Consider the following 19,350-nt stretch of genomic DNA (forward strand, 5'->3'; position numbering starts at 1 on the left):
TTTTGGTGTTTTTTTTGTAACTCCTAACTAGGCCTGGCAAACAGATCAGGTCGGGTCGGGTTCGTGATCGTGTCAACTTTAAACGGGTCTCCATTACCCCAACCCTAACCCGACCCAATTACATAAACGGGTCATTTATCTCAACCCTAACCCGACCCATTTAATTTTTCAATAACCCAACCCGACCTGTTTAACCTATTTATCTTTAAGCAGGTCATTTTTAACCCACTTAACAATAAACTAATAAAATAAACTACGCTTTCGGTTTTAATAACCTGGTAGCTTCTACAATTGCTAAAACTAGAGCAATGCTTAGTAATAACATGATGAGTTTTTATTTCATATGGAAACTAAATGTAAGTCTAGTGTAGTCAATCTGATTTTTGATCTTTCGGATTTGTTTAGGAGAAGTTAATCAAGGGAAATGATAATGCCACTACACTTTTTGTTAATGCCACAACAATACAAGCTACGTTTAAAACGCATGTTACTATTCCAGTCACATTATTGGGTGTTTAGTTTGATGAGTGTAGACAGCACAGAATTCATGTCAGGCCGATTTTCAGGAGCTGGAAAGGTACAGGACAAGGCTACTTTAAAAAGCTCTTCAAGTATCCCTTCTTGATCTCGAGTAAGTCCTGAAGCTAGAGCAGGGTCGATTACTTGAAAAAGCTTGTCTTCTACTATGGCCCTTTCTAAAATATTTCTTAAAGTGAGCGACGATCCATTTTGTTCTGTAAGACTTGTTGGCCTTTGTTTTGTAAGGAACTCCATGATCATTATACCATAGCTGAACACGTCAACTTTCGCTGTGACAGTCCTCATGTATGCGAATTCTGTAAAAGGAAAACAGTCAGGGCAGAATAATAAATTATAATGTTCTTCTGAAGAGGAACGTCTATTATCAGTTGCGTAAAATAAGCAGTTGAGGCTATACCTGGTGCCATGTAGCCAACAGTGCCTTGAAATGCGGATGTAGAGCCGTTTTTACTGAGGTGTACACCAAGGATACGAGAAGTTCCGAAATCAGCTACATGAGCTTCCCAGTCTCCATCCAGTAAAATGTTTGAAGGCTTCAAGTCGCAGTGAATGACTGGAAAGTGATACCCTGAATGCAGGTAAGCCAATCCTTTAGCAACCGAGATACATACATTAAGTCTCCTGGATAGCGTCCATATTGAGCAGTCTACTGATGAATCGTGGATTATCTTGTCTAAATTTCCGTTCTCCATGTATTCCAGAACAAGCACTTTCAATTTTCTTGTTTCCCATGCATATCCAATAACTTTGACCAAGTTCCTGTGTCTTAGCTGCATTAGGGTCTTGATTTCCCTATAGAAGATTTTGTCAGACTCTGCGTCAAATTGGCGCAAATTCAACTTCTTTATAGCTACAACCTTTCCGTCATTCAGAATGCCCTTGTACACCGTGCTTAGAGTAGTGGTTCCGATAACATTTTCCTCACTGAAGAAATCAGTGGCTTTTGCTATATCATCTGGTTCAAATCTTCTGAGAGTTAAAGCTTCTGTGAAATCTGGCAGTCTGATCTCGTTGTCTTGTTGTTTTCTTTTCCGAAGGTGTTTTCTGTAAGCCATGGTCGCTAATACAATCAGAAACAGTACTGCCGTACATATTAAAGGTACCATAATCAGCAGAGCTTTCCTGGATATCTTGTGCTTTGAATGACACAAACCGAGAAATTTGGATCCACATAGACCTTTATTTCCTTTCAGACTCGACGAGGGCAGATCATAAAAGATACTAGATTGTGGAACTGGTCCCTCAAGTTGATTGTGAGAAAGGTTTATAGTTGTCAGATTCGAACGAGCACTGAATTCCTGTGGGATGACACCACTTAGATTGTTCAATGAAAGATCAAGAATACTCAAATGTATAAGTTTTGCCAAATCATCGGGAATCTGACCGCTGAGTTGATTCCTTGACAGGTTCAGTTTTTCGAGCAAAGCCATATTGAAAAATAGTTTGTCGAGGGACCCAGAGAGTCCATTGCCTGACATATCAAGGCTGAGCAAGTTTCTGCAATGCTGAAGTGTAGTCGGAATAGTTCCCGACAAATTATTATTTGAGATGTCAATGACTTCTACCATCTCCATTGCTCCAATCTCTTCAGGAATCGACTCAGATAGCGAATTGTATGATAAATTGAGATACATTAGAGTTCTCTTTTGGCTTCCTATTACTGACCCGGGAATTGACCCATTAAGAATGTTGTTCGACAGATCCAGCCTCGTCAGCTGTCCAAGTTGGGACATTGTTGTCGGAATGTGCCCATTGAATTTGTTTCCGCTCAAGTCGAGAACAGAAAGCTGATCTAGTTGAGAAAATGAATCAATTGGACCCTTGAAATGGTTATTTCCCAAAGACAGAATGCTGAGGTGTTTCAGCTGAAACATTTTCACTGGTATATCGCCTTTGAGCGAATTATCATTAAGCGTAAGGGCTTGCAGAAGAGAAAGATTAGAAACCTGTGACGGAATTCTGCCAGTAAGCCTGTTGTTGTGTAACCTTAAGCTAATCAGGCTGCTTATATTACCAATCTCGGGTGGAATCTCCCCCGAAAATGAATTCTGAAAAAGTTGCAACTTCTCTAACCTACTCAACTTCCTTATATCGGGATTCAGTACCCCGCTGAAGTTGTTTTTCGCTAAATCTAGAGTCTGAAGGCTGACACAATCGAAAAGGTCATCAGGAATACTGCCTAACATGTCATTTTCCCCAACTGAAAAGAACGTAAGGCTTGACAACTTGGCTAGACCTCGCGGAAGTTCCCAAGTTAACGTGTTATATGACAGGCTAACATCAAGAAGCTTACTGCAATTTGTAATGCTTCTTGGAATCGAACCACTTAGAAAATTGTTGTTCAGTGCAATGTACATCAAGTTATACAGTTTTCCAATGTCGGATGGTATCTGTCCGGTTAGCTGATTCATACTCAATGAGAAGATACTTAAGTTTGTTAGGTTGGTAATAGAAGACGGGATTGGACCCGTCAAGCTGTTTGAATTCAAGCCGAGTTCTTGCAAGGATGTACTGTTAGTGATACTAGCAGGGATTGTTCCACTCAAGGAATTGTTACTTAAGTTGAGATATGTCATTTTCCTAAGGTGTCCAAATTCCGAGGGTATTGATCCTGATAAAGAATTGTAAGCTAGGCTTAATTTTCGAAGCTGGGAACATAGTCCCAGCTTCGGAGGAATTTGACCGAAGAAAAAATTTGAGGATAGATCAAGTACCTTAAGGTGTGACAGGTTGCCCAAATAACTTGGGAGTGTTCCTTTAAGTTGTTTATCATTTAAGGATATGTTAATGACATTGCCTTTTATTGGGTCACATGATATGCCGGTCCAGTTGCAGTGGTGGGTTCCGAGGTTCCAGTTAGAGAGCGAACTGAGAGGATCGTTGGTGATTGAACTGTGGAAGGCGGTCAGTGCTTCGACTTCGAGTTGCAAGCTTGGTTGTATTGATGGAACAGTGGCTGTTATTATATGAGTAAAGGTTACAAGAAAAGTGAGCAGTAAGAGAACAATGTGGGATGTCATTGTTAATTTGTTAATAATACTATGAATGAGTGTAATAATATATATTTATAGGTCCGTTACAATTTCTAATTATCTCGGTTTGACTTTGGTAGTCAATGAATCTTCAATAAGTCTTCCTTAGGACGAGTTATTTTTCGCCTTAAGCTGAAGACAGTGTAAATGTGACCCATTTATAATAAAATGTAACCATTTTTTGATAAAAAAAATTAACAAAACAAATTTCTAAGTTGTAACATTTTGTCGACATTTGCCCCGTAGACAAAAAGTGGTCGTTGTCTAAAGCTGTAGACGAAAAGTGACCGTCTACAATGAGAATTTGCGATAAATGTGAACATTGATTTCTTAAAATCATTATGTGCATACAATAATGTAAATTAGCCCGCATTATTATTTTCATTTGATGTGTTTAATTTTGTTTTCCGAGTTAAAAACTTTTTTAATTTTAGAATTCTGTTTGTCCAAAAATCATATTTTTAAATTCCTTCCAAAACTTCTTTCATATGAAAATACATTTTAGAATATTTAGTCATATATTTTGAAAGATATTAGCGAGAGAGTTTGAGTGTCTCGAAACGTAAAAATATCGGTCAATACGATAGTCTAATATTGTACAATCACCGTGACGAGGTGGTGTCAGAAACTAGCAGCGCAAGATACGTAAAATTTTGTTGACTTGAAAGTCAACTGGAAGTATGTATCATGTATGTAAGTGCTAAGCAAAGTAACTAACATTCAACTGAAAGCATGGCATTTAAATCAATATATATATATAAAAGAGGCTTTTTTCAGGCAATTCTAGAGACTCCAATTTTTCTAAAACACTCACATTTTAATAATATTATAAATAAATAAAATAAAATTAATAACTAATCCAACTTATATGAAATTCCTATATTGATTAGAAAATACAGATGATGATAATAACAATAATAATTTTAGATTATAGATTATATTCAACAAAATAACAAAATAGGAGATTTGCATGCTAATGGAACACAAACGTGCCAACATTATTCTTCCTAAAACACAATTAGATATAACTTCAAATAAAAGATAAATTTTTAGAAGCAATAGGATTCTTCCTACGGGTTATAGTATATATATTGAATTTTACGTACTAATTTTATGTCTCTCTTAAAGTTTTAATTGTTGTTAGTTGTTATGATAATTAAGTTATTATTGTTGTTCTTTTGGAGGCTTAAGATTACAGGCCAATAATAATGTTGATCCAATATTATTATGTTCATATGGACATAATTTGATGTGTATTATATGTACATTAATGAGATTTATATATGTTCATTTTACGATATTTACATTTCGAATAATGTTCTGATTCGTGAATCTGCAACCTCATCATATTTTTCATATGTTTCAATTTATCGTGATTGGAGTGATTATTCATACTTCGATTTGTTTTCAATGTTTAGCCTGCATACTGGCTATCGAAGATAATTGCTACTTCTGGACAGTTCGTTGTGTTTATTATAGGTATATTAACGCTAACATATTACTCCGTATATGATATACACGATATGCGGCTTTCCCGTATATTTGTTTTCCTATGGAGTGGGGTTTTAAATTGTGTTTAGACCTAACTTACTTATTTAATTAACAGTCCGTTTTATTATAGACGACCACTCTCACAAAATTAAAGTGGGAGGGCAAGTGGAGGTATCCATTTCCGACCACTTGCACCACCCACTTTCATTTGTGAGAGAGATACTATCCGTCTATAATGAGAATTTGTGTTTAATTAATTTCACCGTGCCACTTCTTTTTCTATTCTCAAGTTTTTCCCGGGTAATCAAAATTTGATAGAAGAGAACCCGTAAATATGAAATTACTGATTTATAACGAAAAGAATAATCAATACTTTAGTATTTATCATAACAAACTCTCTATCACTAATGCATAATGTAATCAAAAACGCTAATGTCCACAATTATGGACTACACGTTAATGAAAAATTGCGAACGACCAATATCGTACGATACCTTCACGTTAAAAACTCATATCATGAAACTTATTCCACAGGACTCTTGATAAGGTGTATAATCATTAGTATATATACTAATTAAGTTTGACAAAGCTTATCCATGAAACTCATGTAAAGGTTATCTCACTTAGAAATTTACATTTAATTTTACTGTCATTCGTTGATGGAAGTTTAAACTCCTACTATCTCCTACATACGGACATACCCATGATAATGTGTGTAATCAACTTAGATAAAGCATAGGTAAATGGCATACGTATGTTTTACGGTAAATTGTAAAAAAACTCATACGTAGCATTTTTAATTTGTACAAAGTTTAGTGAAGGTGGGTTTCTTAAAACACAAGTGCAACCTATACATTAGAAATTTAGGATTTGGGTGAGCGACGAACACACTCACAGCTTCACATTACCATATTCGTGTGATTATTAGTTATACTATTAATTTAGTAAACTTTTCTTGCACATGTCAATCGTGAATTATTACGGTGTTTGGTTTTTTTTTCGTACTCCGTGACTTGCGTCTTGATCAGAGTATCAGACAAATAATAACTTGCGTCTTGATCAGAGTATCAGACAAATAAAAAATGCAAAACCTCATATTTTCCCCTCCTTACTTTTTCTCATAGGTGGTGGTTGATTTTATAGTGGTGGTGTCATGTGTGTATTGTTTAGTGACAAAAGGAACATACATCAAATGCACTATTTCAAATTTTGTATATTTTTGAGTATATGTGTATTTTTTTCTGAGTTTATTAAAGTTTATAAGTTAGATTTTAAATTTTTTCGTCAAAACTCAAATTTAATATGTAATGTTTTGAAATTATATTGTACAGAGTAGAGTGAATGAACTCATAAACTTTATATTAAACTCATAATTTTTAAAACAAAACTCAAAAATGTTAATATAATGCTAGGAAACTATATAACTGGTGGCAGTACATCGGATGTATATTATGTTTACTGAATTTTAAGAGAAGTGGAGGTTACTCCCCGATATTTAAGAATTGGCTAAAATAAATATATCATATATTAAAGGCATTATGAGATACAACTAAAATATGAGCAATTTGAATGTGAAAAAAACATTATTATTAAAAAGTATTTTAATAACCGTGCAACGCACGGGCATGAATTCTAGTTATAAAATAATCTTATGAACGACTTTTTTCGACCATACTGTTGAATTTAAATAATATGGTAATCGTATTTGAAGGCGGTATCGACCGTATTCATAGTCCAACAACCGTCTTCAAATTGCAGCAAACGAATCCAAGGTTACAAATCAAGATTTTATACCAATGTTTGATAATATCAAACCAAATACTCTTTTGAGAAAATGTCTGTGGTAAGATGTCGTTTTTTTTAGTTCAAATAAGTACACGAGAGAAAATCGAACGCTCTACTTCATGATTGGAATAGGAGATCTCTTATCACTTGAGCTAACTCTTGTTCTTTAAGATTTCATATTCATGGTCCAACAATGATGTAACAAGACGAAGTCATAACATTCAATTACGATCGAGTTGTTAAAAGTTTAAAGAATAGTGACTGCATAATAATAAGATGAGGAGTTTCTTTAGTGATCTGCAAGTGAGCCAATTGATGATCAATGGAATGACATTGAACATAGGACTTGCTTAAGGATTTATTTGACGAGGGTCGGGTTGAAAGCATTTTAGCCACACCCATTAGCAATTACGATCTACGAACAAAATAATCACTTGCATCGAGTAAAGAACGAAAACCACGTAGAATCAAGATATTGTCAACGACGACAATCTTAGCTAATATCCAATACATGAAAGAACACATTTTCAATTTGATAGTGTATCAGATGATATACAGACGAAACTTGGTTAACCTTAACCGATATAACATTCCACAAGGGCCACATTCATCATTTCAAATCCCTTCAATCAAAGGCGTAATAGAACAATCCTCAGATCAAGAGCAACAAGAGGACTTCTGGCCTACAGGTTGCCCACGGAGAGGAACAGTTGTAGGTCTAGAAGCATTTGATGCAGGTTGGCTTGCCACTCTGCATTAACAAGTAGAAATATGAGGTGTGTGTAATGATAAAGATAAGCCGACGCATTTATGTTCCTCCTTTAACTAAAAAAAAAAAAAGCGAACACATTTATGAAACAGAGGCCTGGTGATCAGTCACTAGTTCTTTTCTTCCTTTATGCATTATTCAGATACAAGTAGGAAAGAGAAGGGATGGGGGGGGGGGGGGGTGTCAGAGATGGAGCTTGGTATTTTCCCTCCAATCTTTCGTATGTTGGAACTTGGGGAGGGACTTCATTGTGTCTTGCAAGAGGCTTAGTTTGAGAAGGCGCGAGGCGCACTGAGGCCCTCACTAGTTGCATCTCGTGCACAAAAGGCGCATGAGGCCCTCTAATGCGATTTGGTTGGTGTCTCACTGTGCCTAGGTGCGGTTTAAACCAGGGAACTAAGAGGGAAAATGAATCCCTATGTTTCCCTCCAACTCAATTTGTATTCCAAGCAAAGGGATATTGTTCCCCTCAGTTTCATGCCTCTTTTTCCCTCCGAATTTCTCTAAACAAGGGTTCATGATAATTGCTTAAGTATGCTTGGACATTAAATCAAAGAGAAGAGACTAACCTTTTCTTGATCTCAGCAGACATTGTCATGAATGCTTGTTCTACATTGGTTGAATTCTTAGCACTTGTTTCCAAAAATGGGATCCCCATCTCATCAGCGAAGGCCTAAGGTTGGAAAGCAATAACAAAAATAAGGAAGCCATAAAACTCCCAATGAAAAAATATTGTTGAAAATAATAGTGATAGGAGAACCATGAATGAATATTGTGAAGTAAACTTTGAAACTAAAGTTGGCAGTAAATAATTTCTTATCTCGGATTCTCGGGTAAATTTCTACGATTAGATTCTTAACCCAAAACTGGACAAAGAGCTCTAATCGGTTAAAGAATCCCCCCCCCCCCCCTCCTGTACACTAATAAAGCAGTGAAAGAGGAACATTGTGGAGTCCGGGCTCAAGGCCAATCAGTTTTGAAATTTTACGATATTAAAGGAGAGTTTGAGTGAACGTTTCACCGATTTTGCTATGAAATAACACACTAATTTTTATGGATTGTTCTTGGATTTAAATATTTAAGATCCCACACCTCAAGTTCCCTAGCTACCCCACAGGATCGAAGTACTACCGACTCGGAGTTACACCACCAGAAAGACAACACACTATCAAGAGTTCAAGACTAGTCTAGCACACAAGGTGTAGTGAGAAATTGCTGAGAGGTTGATCATTGATGAAGATCTGTAACAAACTCACAGCATCACCTCCAAAAAATAGATAAATAACGTATAACTACTCGCTTCAGTTAAATACTATGGGACTAAAGCACTTGGCCCTTCCTAGACTAAAATTGTGGAAAGCGGGTTTGGCTAAAACTTAAAAGAAAACAGGTGATACTAGACTATAATTCCCCAAAGATACAATCCAGTCTAAAATGATACTCCACAGTAGGTTAAGAATCTAAAAAGGCAAGGCTAGATACCTTTGCAGTTTCAGAGGAAACAACTTTGTTGGCAGTCAAATCACATTTGTTTCCTACTAAGATTTTGACAACATTGTCACTGGCGTAACGGTCGATTTCATTCAGCCATTGCTTGACATTGTCGAAGCTCTGTTGATCCGTCACATCATATACAATCTAGAAAGATGCAAAGAGGACTATTAAACACTGATTATAAAAAATTGCAGACAATTCACACAAGATAATAATGTAAAAGATTAAAACATAAGTATGACCAGAACACAATCGCCCTTCTAAGAGGTAAAGGACCTGAACTCTAACTTACTATAATTCCATGAGCACCACGGTAGTAGCTGCTAGTAATAGTCCGGAAACGCTCTTGTCCAGCAGTATCCCACTGCAATTTGGCAAGAGAAACATGATCAGCAAACAAAACAAGCAACAAACAATTCAAAAGCTTAAGCAGTATACTCCTTACAATTTGAAGCTTAATGGTTTTCCCATCCTGCTCAACCGTGCGAATTTTCTGCAGAAAACAGAATCATTTAAGCAAATTATCTCGAAACTCTCTACCTAAATCTAGGGACGAGGAGGATGGATAACAACATCAATAAAAAAATTATACTCACAAAATCAACACCGATCGTGCTAATGTAGCTTTCAACGTACGAATCATCCTGGACATAACAAGCATAGAAGCATTCAGATATGTGCCTGATCACTAACTCCTTAAAAAAAAGGAATGAACTCCTTTCATAGGAAAAAATGGATTAAATACCGCGAATCTTAGCAGAAGGCAAGATTTTCCGACACCAGAGTCTCCGATGAGCAAAAGCTTAAAGAGGTAATCACTGCACAAATTTCATCATCCCATAAATTACTCACCCAAACTCAAACATTCACATAATAATAAACTAAAGCTAACCCAGTTCAATTGGTAGGCGTAACTTTCGATTTCGACAGAAAAACAAGAGAACAAATAACCTCGAAAAAACTCCAATTAATTAACCTAACTATCAAAGACTAACCTCCAAAAGAATAAGCAATCAATTGATCAATCAAATTCGCAAAAACAAACAAGATAACATACTATTATACTAACGATAATATTGTTAGTTAATCAAACAAATGGAGTAAAAAGTAAATAACAGGAACCAACAAAAAAAAAACAAATCTACAAGATATAGAATAATGAGCTCGAATTAAACATAGATTTATACAAATCAAACATTAATAATAAGAAGAGTGAAATGAGTGATAACGAAAGATAAAGTGCTTACTATTCTTGATTCATGGTTGATTGATTGGTGAATTGATCAAAATTAGTGACGCGGAAACCCTAATTTCGAATTCGATTTGATTAGTAATGAAGAGAGAGAGATATTTGGGGGAAATAGTCGTCAAAGCACTCAAAGGTTTAAAAGTAAAGTTATATTGTGAGTTGTCACGTACAGTATATAGCAGGGAAGGGAATTTAGAGCTGGCAAATAATGATACGACACGAAAACACGATACGAATCTGACACGAAATTAACGGATTTGGGTTTAGGTTTAATGACCCATTTATGTAAGTGGGTCGACACGAACACGACACGATAATTAATTGGGTTGGGTTTGGGTTGAGCTCTCTAAACACGAACCCGACACGAATGACTTGTTTACTAAATTAATCCTATTTTTTCTTGATTCTCCGTCACATAAATATACTTAAACTTTCCAAATAAGGGCATGGCACGAAAACACTACACGAACCCGACACGAAATTAACGGGTTAGGGTTGAGGCTTGATGACCCATTTATGTAAGTGGGTCGACACGAACACGACACGAGATTTAATTGGGTCGGGTTTAGGTTGAAGCCTGAAAGGTTCATTAGGATAATATCATTTTCTAAACAACGGCCTAACAATGTCCATTCCGTTGGTATAGTCTAGGTTGTGATAGTTTGTTGCAAGGGTTAATTAGGATAATATCATTTTCTAAACAACGGTACGGTATAGAAAAACCGAGTGATAAATAGAGAAAGAAATACGACATTACCAATTATAAAAAATAAAAAAGTGTTTGATAATTGCTCAATTATCTTAATAAAGATTAATATAAAAATTAATTATTATAAGTGTTGCACCTCAATTCAAAATTTCGTATCACCTAGAACTTTTATAATTCCTAAAAACTTTGCATTTCACAAAATCTTTGATACACTTATTAGGTCAGAAATTTTTACAACCTTTATATCAAGCATTATGCAAAATAGATTTATCTTTATAAAAACGATCAACAACCTACGTATTTTAATATTACACCAAGGATACGGGTCAAAACGTTGAAAAATAATAGTGTCTTTATCTCAATTATATTGCTCCATTTTTCCTCTAAACTTATCCCAAAATTATTGTTAATTTTTTAAAATTTAGAGCATGTTTGGCCTCGATTCTCAAAAATGAGTTTTTGTTTTTCAAGCTTAATTTTTCAAAAGTGTTTTTCAAAAGCAGAAACAACAAATAGCCGCTTCTATTTCTATGGGCAAAAATATGGATTTTTAGTTTTTGAGATTTTTTGTTTAACTTTTAGAAAATTATGCGTTTGGCCAAAAAGTGTTTTTGAGTCCAAAAACACTTTTACAAACTAGGCCAAACACACACTTAGTAAATATTTATGCTATAACTCACTCATCCTTGCTATTTTATTAATTTTTCTTAACTCCACTCAAAAGAGAAAGTGAGGCAATATAAATGACCAAATGAGACAAATAGAGTAATTCCCAAGATAAATAAACATTTTTTAGGTCGACCTTATGTACATACTTTATATTTGAGACCATTGTTGTGATATAACCCGGCCAATGACCGAGCTTGAAATCTAGCTTATATTGTCACTATAAAAAAAAAAGAGTCTATTTAAACAACCCCATGATAAATTCTCGAAAGCCATTGTTAGATATGACCCGGGCAGCGCCCGGGCTTGAACAGTAGTATATTATAAAACTGGTTGTATATACAACTTATTTAATATAATTGAACTTTATTATAAAGTTGTCGAGTTTTATTAACAAAATTATCGAGCTGTGGTACAAAGTTATTGAGCTTAACAGAACAATTATTAACCTAACTTGTAAAATAACTCAACAACTTTGTATAAGAGCTCAACAACTTTAAAACGGTTGTACAATAGTACTACTTTACACCGATTTTAGGATACTACGAAGTATTTGTGAATGTAAAGCCCTAAATCTAATTTGAAGCCCTCCCCAAAATTGCCCCCTATTAAAACCATCAACAAGGTTAAAACATTTCCCTGGAAACAAACCACCAAGTCGCGATGAAAACCACGAAAACAAAAACCACCAAGTCAAAATCAATGAAAACCACCAAGTTGGCGAAAGCAATGAAAACCACCAAGTCGCCAACCCTCGCAAAAGCAATGAAGAAAACCACGGCGAAAGCAATGAAAACCACCGAGTCACCAACCCTCGCAAAAGAAATGAATAACACGGCGGAGGACACCACCGACGACACTAACAGAGCTCTAACAACCACCCCTTTCTCCGAGCTCGTACCGGCTTTATCCGACCAGGTTCTCGAAGCATTAGATCGGTGCGGTTTTCACTTTTGCACGCCGGTTCAAGCTGCCACTATACCTCCGCTGCTCAGCTACAAAGACGTGGCGGTCGATGCCGCCACCGGTTCAGGCAAAACCCTAGCTTTTGTTGTTCCTCTTGTCGAAATTCTCCGACGCTTTTCTACTCCCCTTAAACCTCACAAGGTTTGCGCGCTCTCTCCCTCTCTCTCAATTTACGGCGTGCGTGCTTTTTGTTTCGTTGTATTCGGTGTCGATGATTAGTAATGTAATAAAGTAAACTCGGAAATCGAATCGACAATTTTAAGCCAGCCTTCGTTTCGGCACTAGTTGTATATACTGTATTTTATTTCCCTACAGGTTTAGGATATTGGTAGTAGTATTTTTTTATAATTGGAATTGGAATTTTGAGCTGTAGACTGATATTCTCTTCTTTCCGGTTTAATTTCCGCTCATTTCAGTTCAGTTAAGTTTCATTCAATTAGTTCAGCTCAGTTGAATCAGCTGAAAAGAATAGGGCCCGTGTATACTAGATTATCGTACGCCCCAACCAGTAAGAAGCCTTGATTGTGATTCTTCTTAGACTTAGGCCTTGTTTGGATGGAAAAAAAGGAGGGAAAAGAAGGGGAGGGAGGAGGAGGGAAGAGAAAGGAAGGGAAGGGGAGGGGAGGGAGAATGGAGGAGATGATTTTCCCTCCAAATCTTGCCTATGTTGGTGGGGAAATAATTTGCCTTGTAGGAGGGAAATGGAGGGATCCATTTCCCCTCCCCCTCCAAATCCCTCTACCTTCATTTTGCTAACCAAACAATGGATTTCCCATCCTTCCAATTCCCTCCCCTCACTTTCCCTCCAAATCTCTCAATCCAAACACACCCTTAGGGTATGTTTGGATAGTAAAAGTGGAGGGAAAGGGAGGGGAGGGAGAAAGAGGGAAGAGAAAGGGATGGAAGGGAAGGGGAGGGAGAATGGAGGAGGTCATTTTCCCTCCAAATCTTGCCTTTGTTGGAGAGGAAATAATTTGGCTTGGAGGGGGGAAGTGGAGGGATTCATTTTCCCTCCCCTCAAAATCCCTCCACCTCCATTTTGCTAACCAAACAAAGGATTTATCATCCCTTCCTTTTCCTCCTCTCTCTTTCCTTCCAAATCCTCTTATCCAAACAAACCCTTAGGGAGAATATGATCAATTCTATTATTCTCATTGGGCATAGTACACGATGAACGAGTACACTCGTTATATTAAGATTTTCTCTGCAAGTGTTATTTTGTAGTCTTTTGATTCTATTAGAGTATTAGTGCAATGTAATAGACCTATAACTAAAATCTTGTCGAAGAAATTTCGGAAGGGTGAATTGCTAATTTACTCTTTGTTTCGATACGAAAAAAGAGTAGAGAGTTCTCTATGTCGAAAAGATTTGAATTGGACTTGTATGAGCGAAAATTGATCCTTCCATTCGATCATCTTAAACTCACTCAACTCAACTTGCTAACCAAACTGGAGATTTTGTGCTCCTCTCATTCTCTCAAATTTCTTCTATTCAAATAAAGGGTTAATTTGCCGTATAATTAATGATTGTTTTTCTAGGAAAATGTAAAGTATTTATAAGTTTGTAGTGAATTTGTAGAAGGTAGGAATCCATCTTTACACAGATCAAGTGTGATTTGTCCTAAGACGATGAAAGCTATTGCAGCAGTTAGACTTATGTTATTCTTTGCCGGTTCTAAAACTTTGAGAGGGCCATTCTCAAATTGATGAATATTTTAATAATTACCCTTCTAAATCTCTAACTGAAAAAAATGCAAATGGTGGGGATGATGAGTTTATGGCAGAGGTTGGGACTTGGGAGACCATACCCTGCCAAACGCAACGGGTATCCAAATTATCAGCTGTATCCCCTGTAGAGGGCTTCATCAGTTCAGGTATGCTCATTCATGTGTTTATCTTGGACTATTTCGCAGGTGCTGGGGGTAATTATCTCACCCACCAGAGAGTTGTCAATACAAATATATAATGTAGCGCTGCCTTTTATTTCGACCCTGCCAAATGTGAAAACTATGCTTCTTGTTGGAGGAACGGAAGTTAAAGAAGATGTCAAGAAAATAGAGGTAAATGGGGCAAATGTGTTGATCGGGACACCAGGAAGGTTGGCTGACATCATGGATCGAATGGACGAGTTGGACTTCCGTGACCTTGAGGTATGCATTCTAAATTTCTAATCAAACTTTTTTGTTGGGTTGTGAGGTGTGACCTTGAGGTTGTTTTAGCTCAGTGTAGGGATTATACTTATATGAGTATTTGTGTTTGTATTGCTTGATGTTGTAGGTTTTGATTTTGGATGAGGCAGACAGACTTCTGGATATGGGGTTTCAAAAGCAGTTAAATTCAATTATTTCTCGCTTACCGAAGCAACGTAGAACTGGTCTGTTCTCTGCGACACAGACGGAGGCTGTTGAGGAACTTGCTAAAGCTGGATTAAGAAATCCTGTTCGGGTTGGAGTTCAAGTACAAACAAAATCAAGCACTTCTAAGACACCGTCGGGCTTGTATATTGAGGTATCGAGGTTCATAAGGTTATGTAGATCACTCGTACGTTCTGAAGATGTCTCACTTTCTGACTCTTATTTGTGTTTCGCAGTACCTGGAGTGTGAAGCAGATAAGAAATCGTCGGAACTAGTTGACCTTCTTGTCAAGTATAAATCCAAAAAAATTATAGTGAGTTTCAAATTTGTTCTGTCTATAAAATGTCCTTGGACCTATTCAACTGGGGGAGTTGACATATGGTTGATGCCTTTGTGCAGATACTTTATGACCTGTGCTTCAGTTGATTACTGGGGAGTTGTTCTCCCACGGCTTTCTCTTCTAAAGAAGCACCCGTTAATCCCTCTTCACGGACAAATGAAACAAGTATGAAATCAAGTATCTCACTGAGATTTATGTCTTAAATGATATTGCCACAATTTAATTATTGTTTCTGTTGCTGTATATTCTTACTTGTTGATGATAATTTTTACCTTCCCAGCAAGCTAGGGAGAAAGCATTGGCTTCATTTACAAGTCTTTCAAATGGTGCTCTTCTCTGTACTGATGTTGCTGCTCGTGGTTTGGATATCCCAGGCGTTGACTGCATTGTGCAGGTAAGAGTGATTCCTAGGACGTATATATTGAAGTTTATATTTTTATTGAAGTTGATTACTGTGAATCATTTACTTGGATAAAAGTACAAAAACATATTATTTTCTATTTTTGGCTTGTTTCTGGGGCTGAGCAAAAATTAGCTGTTACTTCCTCTGTTCCATATGGTTGTATACTTTTTTCAAAATATGAGTGGAATTTGGAAAATGTATACAACCATATGGAACGGAGGAAGTATCTTATTTGGAGTCTGGGTTAATATTGGGTTTCATTCAACAAAACCTCATCTTGTCTGGCATACTACCACTGTAGTTCTTTAGTTCACTATTTTGCTACTACGATTGTGTGGGAATCTTCAATTTACCATGATATAGGGCTTTAGCCTTTTAGGTACACAAATGACGGAGTTACATATCAGCACGAAGCTCTAATATTTGAAATTGCATAACTTAATCATATCGTGTTCTTTTGGATTGCAGTATGACCCTCCCCAAGATCCAAATGTATTTGTTCATAGAGTAGGACGAACTGCACGATTGGGGAAACGGGGAAGTGCAATTGTTTTCCTGTTGCCTAAGGTAATTTGAGATGTATGTTCTATAGCTTCAGGTCTTCAGAGTGATGGTTGGATATGAAGGGTGAAGCTCTATGTTGGAAACGTATTTATTTTCCTAATCGTTTTGTTTATTGATTGTATTAAATTGTAGGAGGAAGCCTATGCGGAATTTCTGCGTATAAGAAGGGTTCCGCTTCAAGAAAGAAAGTGCTCTGATGACGCTGTTGATGTCGTTCCGCAGGTGTGCATTTGATATTTGGAGTGTTACTTCAGCGCCTCTGCGGTTTCTTGCTTTATGCATATATATATAGGATAGCTTAGTTAGTGTCTTTAACTCCATCAAACATTTGTATATACCTAAAAGTTAAATCTTAAACACAAATATTCGTGTATCCTTCTTTTAATTATATGGTCAATGGCTAATTGATTTGTTTCATGTATGAGACTGTCTCATACAATTACAAGACTAATTGTAAAAAGTAAACTACACAAGCAATGGAAAACTAATCCTTCGTCTTTAATCTGGTGTATCTCAGATAAGGACTGCTGCAAAAAATGATCGTGATGTTATGGAGAAAGGACTTAAAGCCTTTGTCTCCTTCGTCCATGCATATAAGAAGCATCAGTGCTCTTTTATATTCAGGTACGACATTAGGAAATTTGTTTTGGTTGATTACATCTTATGGATTTCGTCCAAAACTTATTAGTGGAATACTTTTGTCGATTGTAGATGGAAGGGACTTGAAATTGGAAAGTTAGCCATGGGTTTTGGGTTATTGCAGCTTCCTTCTTTGTCAGAACTGAAGACTCACTCTCTGTCAACTAAAGAGTTTACTCCAGCTGAAGGTGTAAAGTTGGAGGAAATCAAGTTTAAGTAAAAATTTCCTAACCCTTCCTCTCTGTCTTACCAGCCTAGTTTTTAGCTATTCTTCATCCATCAGACTGAAGTTGGTGGTATTATATATGGGTCTGAGAATCTGCTGCATCCTGGTGTCGGTAATCAAGTTGCAACTGTGTCTAGCATTTCAATGCATTTTTGGCAACCTTGAAAACTTTCATATATTAAGTGTGATCTTGGACTCCTGGCATAAATGTTATGCCATGCCAAGTTCAGTTTAGAGTTCAGCTTCCACTATTGTCAATTTCATCGAGTGGAAGATAAATTCTTCAATAAAAGGTCATACAAATCTACAGAAGACCGCAAAATTAATGGAATGCAAATTTGTAGCAGTCGAACAAAACAAACCATTTCCAAAACAAAAATCACTAGGGAGATGACGTTTTTGCACACCCTATATTATGGCGTTTGTCCATTCAGTGTTCTGCTAAGGGGTTTATGGATCTAGCATATAGCTTTGAAAAGAATAAATCATGTCTAAACTGTAAATAACATATTGTAGCTGCAAACCTGGCATCAATCGCATGGATACCAAAAGAGTGTAGACATTTCAAGTAGAGAGGTGAAACTCATCAAATAGAATGCAGGACAATCCTTAGAAGGTGAACAAAAAGTGATTTTAAACATAAACTGCAGAAATCAAGATTTACAATAGATGGAATTTGGGGTTTATTGCCGCTAAAATTGGTTTATGAAAGTCTTTTAAGGGCAGTTTAGCTTCTCAATGGATTGGATGTGGAAATATTGATTATCTTGTAATGCTATATTGAGCCTTGCTTGGCATTTTATGTGCATGTATTTGTTTCATGTTCTTGTGGCAGTCTTGCATAAGTTAGCTTGATCCAACTGTTAACTTTCTCGTTTCAGAGATAAATCTCGTGAAAAACAAAGGAAACGGAACCTGCTAGCAAAGAAATCAGAAGAAAACCAAATGCCAAAGAAACGTAAAGCTGCTCCAAATAATAATCAAAGTGCTGAGATGAAGAAGAAAACTGCAAAGCAGAGACGTGCTGTTCAAAGTAAAGAAGACGATGATGACTTGACCCGAGAGTATAGGCTACTAAAAAAGTTGAAAAAAGGCGCTATTGATGAGGATGAATATGCCCATTTAATGGGAGCCGATGATTTGCTTGAATGACCTGTTTCATTGTTCCATTTGATGAGTACTTAATCGAGAGATTAGCTTTTTGAGACTACACGACTTTTGAGACAAGGATGAATTAACTCGAGAGTACAGGCTACATAAGAATATAAGATGTTGAAGCAAAGGCTATTGATGAGGATGAAATGATGAATATTCCCAAAGAGAGCTGACAACTTTCTTGGTGAAGATCTACTCTTTTATGGTTTGGGGTTATGAGTAATCTTTGGCCGAGAGAAGTGTTGTTGCCTTGTTGGAGAGTGTTTAAATAGCTTGTTCTCCGATGCCAGTTATCCGACTGACGGGTTTTTAGTGTTTCTAGTAATCTTAATTAGGATTGTAGCTAGGGGTGAGCAAAAATATACGAAACGGTTTTAATATACGGATACGATATGGTATACGGTTTCAATTAAACGAATTTCCGTATATACGATACGGTTTTCAAAAAACCGTATCGTATCCGGGTCGGGCAAAAACAAAACCGGTTATACGGTTTCTGATACGGTTTTTGAAAAGAAATAAAAAAAACCTAAAATATCTTACAAAAACTAAATAATTTAACCAAAATTATTTTAACTTGTCTACTTTCTTTTTCCCTAATGCATTTGTATAATGAATATTGAAATTTTGATTATTTTAATATGTAACCTATTATTAAATTTGAGTTAGGGTGTACCGGTTTTATCGCGTATGCAATAAATTGAACAACAAACAACATAAATCCGTATTCGGGTATACGAAAACCGGATATACGGAAAATCCGGGTATACGGTTAAACCGGGTCGGATCCGTATCGACAAAATTGTGAATTTAAAAACCGTATACCCGATACGGTTTTCAAAACCGTATTGGGTATACGGTTTTGCTCAGCCCTAATTGTAGCTACATTATCGTTCTTTACAATTTTTCCCAGCTGGATAAATATTCAGAACCTTTAAATTTTATACTATGTAACATCTTATTTCCGG

General features: G+C 36.4%; 2 protein-coding genes across 2 annotated transcripts; one reads left to right on the plus strand and one right to left on the minus strand.

Annotated features, from left to right (window-relative positions):
• Positions 1-7,292: 7,292 nt before the first annotated feature.
• LOC141592597 (GTP-binding protein YPTM2-like) lies at positions 7,293-10,527 on the minus strand. Its single transcript, XM_074413333.1, has 8 exons — positions 10,359-10,527; positions 9,857-9,929; positions 9,708-9,755; positions 9,557-9,604; positions 9,404-9,475; positions 9,100-9,255; positions 8,187-8,290; positions 7,293-7,599 (listed from the first exon to the last, which is right to left on the minus strand). The coding sequence occupies exons 1-8, from the start codon at positions 10,370-10,372 to the stop codon at positions 7,506-7,508; spliced, it is 609 nt and encodes a 202-aa protein (XP_074269434.1). The 5' UTR covers positions 10,373-10,527; the 3' UTR covers positions 7,293-7,505.
• A 1,809-nt stretch (positions 10,528-12,336) lies between these two features.
• Positions 12,337-19,350, plus strand: LOC141592598 (DEAD-box ATP-dependent RNA helicase 18-like). Its single transcript, XM_074413334.1, has 12 exons — positions 12,337-12,842; positions 14,614-14,850; positions 14,978-15,208; positions 15,291-15,346; positions 15,455-15,560; positions 15,676-15,789; positions 16,267-16,365; positions 16,495-16,584; positions 16,880-16,986; positions 17,074-17,217; positions 18,109-18,731; positions 19,265-19,350. Exons 1-11 carry the CDS (start codon positions 12,399-12,401, stop codon positions 18,377-18,379), a joined length of 1,899 nt encoding a protein of 632 aa, XP_074269435.1. The 5' UTR covers positions 12,337-12,398; the 3' UTR covers positions 18,380-18,731; positions 19,265-19,350.

The sequence above is a fragment of the Silene latifolia genome, chromosome 7, assembly GCF_048544455.1.
Source record: "Silene latifolia isolate original U9 population chromosome 7, ASM4854445v1, whole genome shotgun sequence".
Classification (NCBI taxonomy): domain Eukaryota; kingdom Viridiplantae; phylum Streptophyta; class Magnoliopsida; order Caryophyllales; family Caryophyllaceae; genus Silene; species Silene latifolia.